The sequence below is a fragment of the Bombina bombina genome, chromosome 1 (genome assembly GCF_027579735.1).
Source record: "Bombina bombina isolate aBomBom1 chromosome 1, aBomBom1.pri, whole genome shotgun sequence".
Lineage (NCBI taxonomy): Eukaryota > Metazoa > Chordata > Amphibia > Anura > Bombinatoridae > Bombina > Bombina bombina.
The window spans coordinates 710,243,060-710,255,262 of NC_069499.1; the positions used below are offsets into that span (position 1 = coordinate 710,243,060).

A 12,203-nucleotide genomic window follows, 5' to 3' on the forward strand; every position below is an offset into this window, starting at 1 on the left:
GTTGCAGGATTTAATTTTTAAAGTGCGTTCCCTGCTCCTTGCTAACTTCACTCTCCCCAGCTCTTCCCTTTCCAGTGATCTATATTACTTTCTATGCGAGACAACTTACAGGGACAGACCCTTTTTTTTTAGAGAATCTCCTTAGGGCAGCCCCAGTTTGTTTTTCACGTCTGGCCAAGCAAGGTTTCTCAGATTGGACCGGGTATACATCCTAAGGCACTGTAAACTCTGCAGCCCTAAACACTGACAGACAGTTACCAGCAACCCAGGCAGTTAAGCCCTGAGCTGCCTGGGTGACAGCCCACAGGGAAACATTACACAAATTATGAACACAACACACAGAAAACCTGGCACTCACCAGCAGGCACACAGTAGTTTTTGTACTTTTATAGCCCTAAAACTGACATCTTCACTGGGCAACATAGTTGGAATGAACGAAATAGTTAACGAATGACATGAAAAGTTGTGTATTCTATCAGAATCATGAAAATATTGAGTTTCGTGTTACTGGGGACATTTGAACTGACTGGAAAAGCTGCAGGCAGGTCCAGCAGGATTTGGGACGGTTGTGAGTTCCCTATATACAAAAGAAGCCCCAGGGGTCAATCAGAAGCAGGATTAGCCCTATGTATTAATTTAAGTCAGTGTATACTTCTCTGTTATAACTGGGGAATTGACAAGTAGGGTCGTTCAACTCTGTTGCTCTGCTTGACCCAGCCTGTCAATATCTTTCCAGCGAGCATGATTAAAAAACAAACGAATTAGGAAACACACAAAGGGACAATAGGTTACATACCACAAATTTCCTACTTTTAATAAAATACGATGCTTTTAAAGGGTACATCTTTATATTGCAAAACACTAAAGTTCAAATGCTCAAATTTTTTTTATTTTACATGTTTTTCACACACGCATGTTCAAATGTCCCTCCAAAGAATATGGCAATAATAAAGCCTTTACAAAACCATTATTGACATAATTGTTATTGTTAGAAAAAATGTTTATTTAAAAGTATTTCTAAATATTCTATGTACTGTACATTCAAAAAGTTCATCTAATGAGTACCACTGGTATGGTAGATATATCTCACTTGTGACGCAGTGTCGTGTCCCATCAGTTCAATAAACCGAGCATTCTATTGTAAATAATGTGTTTTGCAACTTGTAAGGGATGACATCGGCCGTGCTTATTGCAACACTGTTACAATAAAAACCACTACAATCCTTCAATACACAACAGCGCGCACCATAGAGCTGAACCACAATTTGCTTCGTTCTCTATGGTACCAGGATTGTGGGGGAAGTCCTCCAGTTTCCCATTACGCTCTGCGGTCCCAGACATGGCGCTGCTCATGGTGCTCAGTCTTCCCAGGCGAAAGCAGACTTTCCTACTTCATTTGAAGCGGCCGCTTAGTTGCTGGTACCCAAGGGAATTAAAACACAGAAGTGCGAAGAAGGGGGACAACAAGGTGAGAAAACGGAGGAGTGAAATGTGTTGTTAATGGAGACACTCATGCTAGAAAGGCAAACCAGTGACAGGAGGGTAGAGAGTCATGCAGGACATCAGAGAGGGTACAATGATGGAAGCATACAGTGAATCACATGACTAAATCAGAAAGCATGGGTTGTCATTTAACATCTTGACTGCCAAATCACTATGGAATTTAAAAATAAAGTTGAATAGTTTATCGCTTTAATCTGATCAATAAATAAATCTGACATTGCATCCCTATTGATATTTATTTACTGTCGGACCCTGAGATCTCTATTTCATTGTGCTTTTATTAGGACGAACTTTACAGTAAACCAGTTCTTCAAGTACTGTCCCCAGGAGCATAGGACCCACTAACAGGCAGTTTTCTTGATTATCTTTTTAACATGTACTTGACTTCTGTTGAGCAGCTAAATCATATCACATATGCTGTAGCTAACACTTTCCTAACTGATTAGACATCTTTATCAACTAATAATCAACACAAAGTTTTTTTCAAGCATGATGTTTATTATTTTGTTGTTCTCCATAACATACCTCCTTCTGAGTGAAGAGGTGATGGAATATCAGTTACCCTTCAATAATGTAAGCTATCACAAATTTATAAGGATTTTGTCTAGGAAGAGAGAATTTGCCCAACAAAGGCAAGATCTTTGCAGTGTCCATCTGAAGCAGTTATTTATCTATTGCAATAGGGCTACATACAATCAATTGTATATAAATCCATGGGATACCTCCTGATAATTACACGGATTATGGGAAAAGGATAATAAGTGAGTATTATTAATCATAACCTAGTTGACAAAAACAGCAGGAATATGGCCCATATAAATCCCTTTGTGGTGCCTCATTAGAAAACGTGTTTAGCAAGGGATAAAATAAGAATCAGGTTGAGTGAGCCATTAGATTTTTTTAACATATCCTATCAGAATGTAGTGAGAGAAAAAAAAATAGATCTTAAACTAGTCTTAAAGGAAATGCACAGTTGAATTTCATCTTTGGACATAAATATAGTTACAATTTACATATATTGGCAAAATACTTTTAAAGTTATAACTGTTTTAATGACAACATTTTTGTCTGCACGTGCTTGTGAAGCATAGCTAGATATTCTCAGTGCACCTGTGTTTTAAATACTGCAGCTGCTCAGAGAGCATGTGGGTCTTCTATCAGGTCAACAATTATGCAAATTGTGTCATTAGCAGATCATACAAACACCTTAGCAAGTGCTGAGTTTAAAATGCTGGTGTACTGAGCATATTTAAATACTCTTTTGAAACAACTATAGCTTTTATTAGAAGCATTTTTGCTAATACATGTATATTAAAATGCTTCTATTTAAAACTGAAATGCACCCATGTACAGTCTAATTTTGTCTGGAGTGTCCAATTTTTTCTATTCAGTACAGTCCACTGTCATGATTTTGCTAATCAAAGTATATATTATCCTTTACTCGTCGCTCTTCATCTGCTGCACCTCTCTGCCAATCCCTTCACTGGCTTCCTCTTGCCTCTAGGATTAAACATAAAATCCTCACCCTGACATATAAAGCTCTCAACTGCACTGCTCCCCCCTACATCTCAGAACTTGTCTCTAGATACTCTCCCTCCCGTCCCCTTCGATCAGCTCAGGATCTCCTCCTCTCCACCTCTCTTGTTACTTCCTCACATTCACGTTTACAGGACTTCTCCAGACTGGCTCCCATCTTGTGGAATTCCCTGCATCGCTCCATAAGACTCTCCCCTAGTTTTAACAGCTTCAAGCACTCCCTAAAAACTCTACTATTCAGGGATGCATACAACCAACACTAACCTTTCCTAACGCCATTGCTTTCCCCTTGAACCCCTTAGATTGCAAGCCTATGGGCCCAGCTGTTTACAGATCGCTTCATAAGAGCCGACTACAACAGTGATACTTTCGGTAGGGCCCTCTATGTTTACAGCGCTGCGGAATCTGTTGGCGCTCTACAAATACCTGATAATAATAATAATAATGATCCTAAACTGCTTTCATCATTCAGATAGAGCATGCCATTTTAAACAACTTTCTAATTTACTTCTATTATCTATCTCTTTGTTTTCTTGATATCTTTTGTCGAAAAGCAGGGACATAAGCTTTGGAGCCAGACCATGTCCGGAGCACTATATGGCAGCAGTTTTGCAAGAATGTTATTAATTTACAAGAGCTTTAGATGGCAGCACTTTTTCTTTCCATGTAGTGCTCCAGATGCCTTCTTAGGTATCTCTTCAACAAAGAATATCATGGGAACAAAGAAAATGTGATAATAGGAGTAAATTGGAAACTTATTTTAATGTTGTATGCTCTGTCTGAATCACAAAATATTTTTTTTTGTTTTCATATCCATTTAAATCTTTACGACTGAGATAAAGGTTGTTATTTTAAAGGGCTATTCCAGCCAAAATTGGAAACCACATGGGTGCATTTCGGTATTGAACAGAAGCAATTTTGTAATATACATGCATTAGCAAAAATGCTTCTAATAAAAGCTATAGCTGTTTCAAAAGCGTATTTAAAGGGACAGTAAACACCAGAAGTTTTGTTGTTTAAAAAGATAGATAATCCCTTTATTACCCATTCCCCAATTTTGCATAACCAACAAAATTATAATAATATACTTTTTACTTATGTGATTAACTTGTATCTATGCCTCTGCAAACTGCCCACTTATTTCAGTTCTTTTGACAGACTTGCATTTTTAGCGACTCAGTGCTTACTCCTAGGAGCTTCACGTGCCTGAGCTCAATGTTATCTATATGAAACGCATGAACTAACGCCCTCCAGTGGTGAAAAACTGTCAAAATGCTTTCAGATTAAAGGCAGTCTTCAAGGTCTAAGAAATTAGCACATGAACCTCCTAGATTTAGCTTTCAACTAAGAGTACCAAGAGAACAAAGCAAAATTGGTAATAAAAGTAAAATGGAAAGTTGTTTAAAATTACATGCCCTATTTAAATCATGAAATATTTTTTTTACTTTACTGTCCCTTTAAGTATGCACCGTGCACCAGCATTTTAAACACAACACTTGTTCGGAGAGCCTAACGTGCTTGTACCATCTGGTAATGATTCAATTTGTTAATTGCTGACATGATACAAGTCCCACTGTGATGATCTGAGCAGCTGCATTTTTAAAACGTGGGTGCAGTGAAAATATCAAGCCATGCTTCACATGCAGATGCAGAGAAAAATGTTAACACTAAAACAGTTATAACTCTTAATAGAAGCATTTTTGCCAATACATGTATATTGCAAATATGTTTCTATACAAAGATGCAATAAATCTATGTGCATTTATATTTTGACTGGAATGTCCCTTTAAACAATTTTCCAATTTACTTTATTCTGGCATTCTTTGTTAAAGGTTAACTCTAGTTAAAGAGGCATTAAACACTAAATAAATGCTAGATAGAATGATGCATTCAAAGAAAACATTAGTCTGAGAATAACATGTAGATGTATTTTTAAAGTTCCATTAGTTTAAATATTGACACAATAAGTGTAAAGTTTTAATGTCTATAAAACAATGGGAGCTGCCATGTTGTAACTTAGGTTACCTTCTTTGCTGTAGCCAATTAGGGACAGTTATTAATAGGTCACTAGAGTGTGCAGGAACTGAAATGCTCACAATTTTTTTTTTTTTATATATATGATTTATCATTTTATATTACCATCTCAAAGTGTTTAATCTCCCTTTAAGCTGAGGAGAGTGCATGTGTCAGCAATCTCATAGCAGTGTTTGCACTACTTTGCAGCAATATTTATAGCTACGTTATGTTGGAAAGTTGTTTTATGATGTTATACTTTGTCCTATTCATTTTGTTTACTTTTGACTTTACGTCCATTTAATGCTTGTTTTCATATAATACATACAATATATATATATATATATATATATATATATATATATATATATATATATATATATATATTCCATTAATAGTATAAAAGTGTGTGATTGCCATTTTTTCACCTTTTATTATCATTGTAAGCCTTTTGCGAAAAATATGGCAACACATTTTTTATACCATATATTTAAACCACCATTACTTATATTTATTTTCTGTGCTAAATGGGTTCCATTGCATTATTTTTCTTTTAATTAACTTGCAAAAACACTCTCAAAGCAAGCAGTTATCTGCATGAATACCACAATGTACTTTTTCACTGACAGTTCTTTCTGTCTTACCAGGGATCACGAGCTGTGTTTTATCATAGATCACCAAGTCATGAAGCCTCACATATTGTGCTTTGCTTCTGGTATTTGTACATAGATATATGGAGAATAACCCAAAAAGTTAGTAGCCAGTGGCTCCCGGACTGCTCGGTTTGTCGAGCCCTGCACTAAGTAATACAGTAGAATTGAATAATTGACAAATACAAATTAAAAATACAGGCTTAAAGTCTTATTTTATTTATCTTGTTTATATCAGGGTTTGACATATTCTTAGGTGCCATAGCCCCTTGCAGGGCTCGACAAACCCAGGAGCCTGGTAGCCACTGGCTCCTAGAATTTTACCCCTGGCTCCTAACTTTTTGGGTTATTCTCCATATGTCTATATACAAATCCAACGGTCTGGCTTCTAAAAATATGCCTGGCTCCTAAATATTCTTACTGGCTCCTAATTTTTAAACACATTTGTCAAGCACTGGCCCCTAGTATTTTCTTCTGTCTGCTATTTTTTGTAATTATTCTACAAATATCAAAATATCATATTTCCCTAGCTCATAAATTGCCACTGTCTCAGAAAATGTAATATACTTGCTATCTGTCTGTGTCACAAAAAGGAGGCAGGTAACTTGACCACTGCTTCTTACCCAGGCACATTTATATTCAGATGGTTTATAGTGGGGGACATTACCATTTTCTATTAAACTGACAAACTCAATTGTCTTGCGTTTTTGCATCAATATTTAACAGCTATTAGTTTATTTTTCCCATTGAGTAGCCATAAAAGACAATGAAAATTTGTTTGACGCTGTGACTTCAGTGCATTGCTATGTGATGACTAGGAACATAGTGAGCTTAAAGGGACATTTTACCATAACATTGGTTTCCTCTTAATATGTTTCTAATGACTTGATATTCTAGCTGTAGGTTATAAAATATATTTATCTTTGTATATGAAATGGCTGTTTTTACTCTTTGAAACCACAACCCATTAAAATGGGTTGGGCTTGTAGGGAGAGCAAACTTAATCTTATCACAATATAAACTCAAAAGTATCCTTATCTCTGTATTTAAAAAGTCTAATACTGAACAACTGAAAATTACAATTTTAGTATCTTGCTGTCCCACCCCCACTGGGTGAATGATTAGAACTGCTGCCTCATGTTTACTTAAGTTTTCTTTACCCATTACTGCAGTTTTGATTTTTTTTTTTTTTAGCACAGTGGCAGATTCAATAGGCAAAAAACAGCTATTTGAAATGACAAAATAAAGGTAAATGAGGTATTAATAAACTATTTAATACTCTCCAATAGGAAAATGGATCATTGGGGACAGTTTAAAGAGGGGGTTGCCTTTTAAGCCCCTTTGACGTTATAATAGTATAAAGGATATTAGTAGACTTTCCTAAGAATTAAATAACTAACAATACCAACCTGTAACATTAACAACGGTTTGTTTATTACATGTGTTATGCTTTTCAGGTTTGTCTCCACAAAGCAGTTCTGCTGTGTCATACTAGCACATTCCTTTGACATATTTCCCTCTAGCATTGCTTATGCAATGCAGATTTACACTTGGATATTGGGCAGAGGTTATTTATTTGTGTAACACTGGACAAAATACATTGTTTTAATTAAAGTGCTAAACAGTATTTGCCTTAAACTCAACCAGCTATTTTTACAGTTTTGACAGACAGCAAAAGGTATCTTAAACCTAAATTAACTAAAGTCCTTAATAAGGTGACAAAATGAGTAATAGATTCATATATATTCATATAAAACTATACAGTTTGCAGTGAACTTCTGTAGGCTAGAACATTAAAAATGGAAAAAAAATGTAATTATAAAAAGAAAATGTATGCACATATTATTAGTAGCAATACATGTGTTCCACTTTCGCTATATGAGAGTAGGCATTGAGTATGCATATTACCCCTGTAAGTGGCCTATAGTCTTTCCCTTTTTTTTTTATAATTATCTCTGTCTTCATGCTGTTTGCTTCCACATTTGCAAGGTGTGGCAGTGTGTATGTGTGTCTGTTTCTGTATGATAAACATTCTTGTCTGGGCTTTTGCACATATGTAGCTTTCAATTTGCCATTTTGGGGACATCCCATCTGATCAACATAATGGTTTTCTATGTGAATAGCATATTTCCTGCAAGGAAACAATACATATTCCTAATCGGTAACTTAAATCCAAATATTGCAGCTTCTTGGCTGCTATCTAAAAGGAGCATCTAAATTGTTTAATCAGTATAAAACACATTCATATAGGTGCTATCTAAATAATTAGAGAGTGATGGAAAAACAAACCGTTTTAAGACTGCGATATACAGAAGAAAATGAATAAAACTAATATGGGTCATGTTAATATATTTATAAACAATCAATTGCAAATAATAAAAATATTCAACAAAATATAAAAAAACAGTGTAGACACAATGCTTCTATAGCATCTGATAAAGTGGTTTGACCCTCGTACACATTGTAGATCAAACTAGTCTGGCCAGGCAAGCCATGCTTTTCTTTTATTTTCAATATACAGGGCGGGGTAATTTTACCATACCTGCAGGTGGACAAGTAGTGAACCTGTCCAACTGCAGTCACCACTTGAAATGTTTCATTGCAGGGCCACATTTATCATTGCACAAGAGAATTCTTGTGCAAAGCTGCCCCCTACTTCGGCGCTAGAGCATGGAATGTCAATCTCCCCAAACGAGCGAGGGTCGGGGTGATTGATCTCGCCACTTCTGAGGTGAAAAACAAACCTAGTTTTTGCTTCTTCAGTCTAGTCAAAATAAAACTTTAGTAATTTAGAAAGGTCATGAAATTTTAAACAACTTTCCAATGTACTTTTATCATCAAATTTGCTTTGTTCTTTTGGTGTTTTTTGTTGAAAGCTAAACCTTGGTAGACTCCTATGCTAATTTCTAAGCCTTTGAAGGCCACCTCCTTATTTAGTGCATGTTGACAGTTTTTCATAGCTAGACAGCGCTATTTCATGTGTGCCATATAGATAACATTGTGCTCACTCCTGTGGAATTATTTGAGTTAGCACTGATTAGCTAAAATGCAAGTCTGTCAAAAGAACTGAAATAACGTGGCAGTTTGTGATTATCTTGTATCTAAGTCTCTGCAGAGGTAAAACGTGTATTAATATAATTGTGTTGGTTATGCAAAACTGGGGAATGGCTAATAAGGGATTACCTATCTTTTTAAACAATAAATATTTTCAAGTAGGCTGTCCCTTTTAAATATGTGGCCTAACTGAGCAATCTGGAGAAAAGGGCATTAGTAAGAGAGGTGACCAAAAACCTGATGGAGAAAGTTGCAGAAGGACAACCATCATTGCAACCCTTCATCGATCTGGGCTTTATGTCAGAGGGGCCAGACAGAATCCTCTCATCAGTGCAAGACACATGTATTGTAATGAGATTTTTTTTTTTTTTGTATGAAAATTTTTATGCAGGTCATTTTGAAATTAAATTAAATATACATTAAACACTAAATAAATGCTATATATAATGATGCATTCAAAGAAAAAAATAGTCTGAGAATAACATGTAGATGTATTTTTCAAAGTAACATTAGGAATTTAAATATTGACAAAATAAGTGTAAAGTTTTAGTGTCTGTAAAACAAAGGGAGCGCTGCCATGTTGTAACTTAAGTTACCTTCTCCTGCTGTGACCAATTAGGGACAGTTATAAATAGGTCACTAGAGTGTGCAGCTAATGGCTGTGTGGAATTGCAATTTTTTTTTTTTTTTTTAATGATTTGTCATTCTATATTACCGTCTCAGTGTTTAACCCTTTAAGGACACAGCTTTCAGTTTGCTCAATGGTTTTATGAAGGAAAACATCCGTCATATGTCCTTAAGAGGTTAATCTACCTTTTAAAGTGATTTTAAAGTTTAAGGAATAAGTGTCCAGTATCTAAAAATACTCTTAAAAACAGGGGCACTTTAATTCATTAAACTTTACAAAACACCTTTTTTTTTTTTTTTAATACTTACTATTTCGTTACAGTGAACGGACAACCGATCGTCCGCCCACATCTCCTTCTGTATTTTGCAGATGAATGATGAATCCGGCTTCCTCCATTCAGGGCATGCCCCCAGTTGCGTCCAGCTCGTGGGGCATGCAATGATTGGAGGATTTGTCATCAATATGCAAAATACAGAAGGAAATGCGTGACGAAATGGTAAGTATTTAAAAAAAAAAAAAAAAAAAAACGCGTTTGTAAAGTTTAATGGATATTTTTAGATACTGGACACTAATTCCTTAAACTTTACAATCACTTTAAATTAGGTAGTTACACTAAAGGAACAGCTCAATTGCAATGTGTTGATTGACTAGAGAATAAAGCAATTTTTAACGTTTTATAACATCTCAGCGAAAATTGTATTTCAAATTAGCTGCAGAGAATAAAAAATGTTTTTAAAATGTGTCTTGAATAAGTTTTTCTTTTGCTCTAATTATATGGTAAAAATGTAGTAATAAAAAAGGTGTGCATTGCTCACAGTGTGCTTTGACTGTTTTCTTTAACCCCTAGCCCCAAGGCAGAACATACAGTGATCTGAGATGTCATTGCAGAAAATGCAGCATGTCTACAGAAAGAACAGAACACATGCAGGAACTGTTAGCACTTTAACTTTGCAGCTCTGCTCCACATCAGACAGGTCTCTGAGCTGTGTTCTGGCTGCTCTATGTAAGTGTTCCATAACACACTGCATCTAGAGCAAAGTGCTGTTTGAAGTTAAGTCAAATATGCAGTAGCGCTGCAAAGCAGTAGTGCATTGATCATTAACTGGCTCTCAGAATTTTTTTCAAACCCTCCCCTAGCCTTTCCCACTCTGCAAAGCTGTTTGTTTTGAATGTAAGACGCTCTTATGAGCATTGCACCTTTTTATTACTACATTTCTATGTTAGACTAAGAGAAAAGGAAACAATTTTTTTCAATAGATATTTTACAATTTCATTTTTTTGTCTGCAGCTAATTTGCAATGCAATTTTCAACTATTGCACTATATTATAAAACATTAAAAGTGGTTTTATTCTTTAGTTAACCAACACATTGCAATTGAACTGGTGCTTCACTGTAACTGCCTAATTTAAAATGGAATTTTATTTTAAAATGACCTGCAGAATTTTTTTTACTAAAAATTCTTCATTGCAGAAAGTGAAAATAAGTTCTGCCTCTAGGACCCCTAGTGACCAAGGATGTACCCTGTACGTCCTCTGGGGTTTAAAGCTCTGGAAGCGATCCTGATCGCTTCCATCAGCTTTTAAGGTATTGCAGTGATGCCTCGATATTGAGACATCACTGCAATACCTTCTTTGGCACACCGATGCAGAGAGAGCCACTCTGTGGCTCTCTCTGCATCGGCCAGCGATGGTGCAGATCGTTGGGGGTTGGGAGAAACTGTAGGGAGGCGGGTGGGCGGCCCATCACTGGCAAACTTCTGGCCAGCAGTGGGAAATTGTCGGGTGCGCGCGGGAGGGTGGGGGGCGTGCACGCACTTCCGTGATCTAGTCTGTCTGACTGTTCCAAAAAATAAGTGGTGGGAGAGGGTGGTGGGTGGCAGAGGAGTGGGAAAAAAACATAAAAAGCGATCGGGGAGGGGTTAGGGTATGGAGGGGGGCAGCTACACTACAGAAAAGTCTGTTTTTTAAAAAAAACAAAAAAGCCCTATTTAATTTCAAAGTGGGTACTGACAGACAGCTGCCAGTACTCAAAATGGTGGCAAATAGTGGGGGGAGGGTTAGAGAGCTCTTTGGTGGGGGGGGATAAGGGAGGTTGGAGGCTAAGGGCGGATCCTACACAGCAGAATATATTTAAAAAAAAAAAAAAAAAAGCTTTTTTTTTTTTTTTTTAGTACTGGCAGACTTTCTGCCAGTACTTAAGATGGCGGGGACAATTGTGGGGTGGGGGAGGGAAGAGAGCTGTTTGGGAAGGCTCAGGGGGTGGGATGTGTCTGGTGGGAGGCTGATCTCTACACTAAATCTAAAATTAACCCTGTCACTGCTGGGCATAATACAAGTGTGGTGCGCAGTAGCATTTAGCGGCCTTCTAATTACCAAAAAGCAATGCCAAAACCATATGTCTGCTATTTCTGAACAAAGGGGATCCCAGAGAAGCATTTCCAACCATTTGTGCCATAATTGCACAAGCTGTTTGTAAATAATTTCAGTGAGAAAACTAAAGTTAGTGAAAAAGTGAACTTTTTTTTTTTTTTTTTTTTATTTGATCGAATTTGGCGGTGAAATGTTGGCATAAAATATACCAAAATGGGCCTAGATCAATACTTTGGGTTGTCTACTACACTAAAGCTAAAATGAACCCTACAAGCTCCCTAATTAACCCCTTCACTGCTGGGCCTTATACAAGTGTGGTGCACAGCGGAATTTAGCAGCCTTCTAATTACCAAAAAGTAATGCCACAGCCATAAATGTCTGCCATTTCTGAACAAAGGGGGATCCCAGAGAAGCATTTGCAATAATTTGTGCCATAATTGCACACGTTG

General features: G+C 36.5%; 1 protein-coding gene across 1 annotated transcript in view; it reads left to right on the top strand.

The window, feature by feature from the left end:
- Nucleotides 1–1,329: 1,329 nt before the first annotated feature.
- ABCB7 (ATP binding cassette subfamily B member 7) overlaps nucleotides 1,330–12,203 on the top strand; it is a 558,087-nt gene continuing 547,213 nt past the window's right edge. Inside the window, exon 1 of the mRNA XM_053699205.1 lies at nucleotides 1,330–1,468. Coding sequence (XP_053555180.1) covers nucleotides 1,340–1,468 — 129 coding nt within the window. The 5' untranslated portion in view covers nucleotides 1,330–1,339. The remainder of the gene's footprint in view (nucleotides 1,469–12,203) is intronic.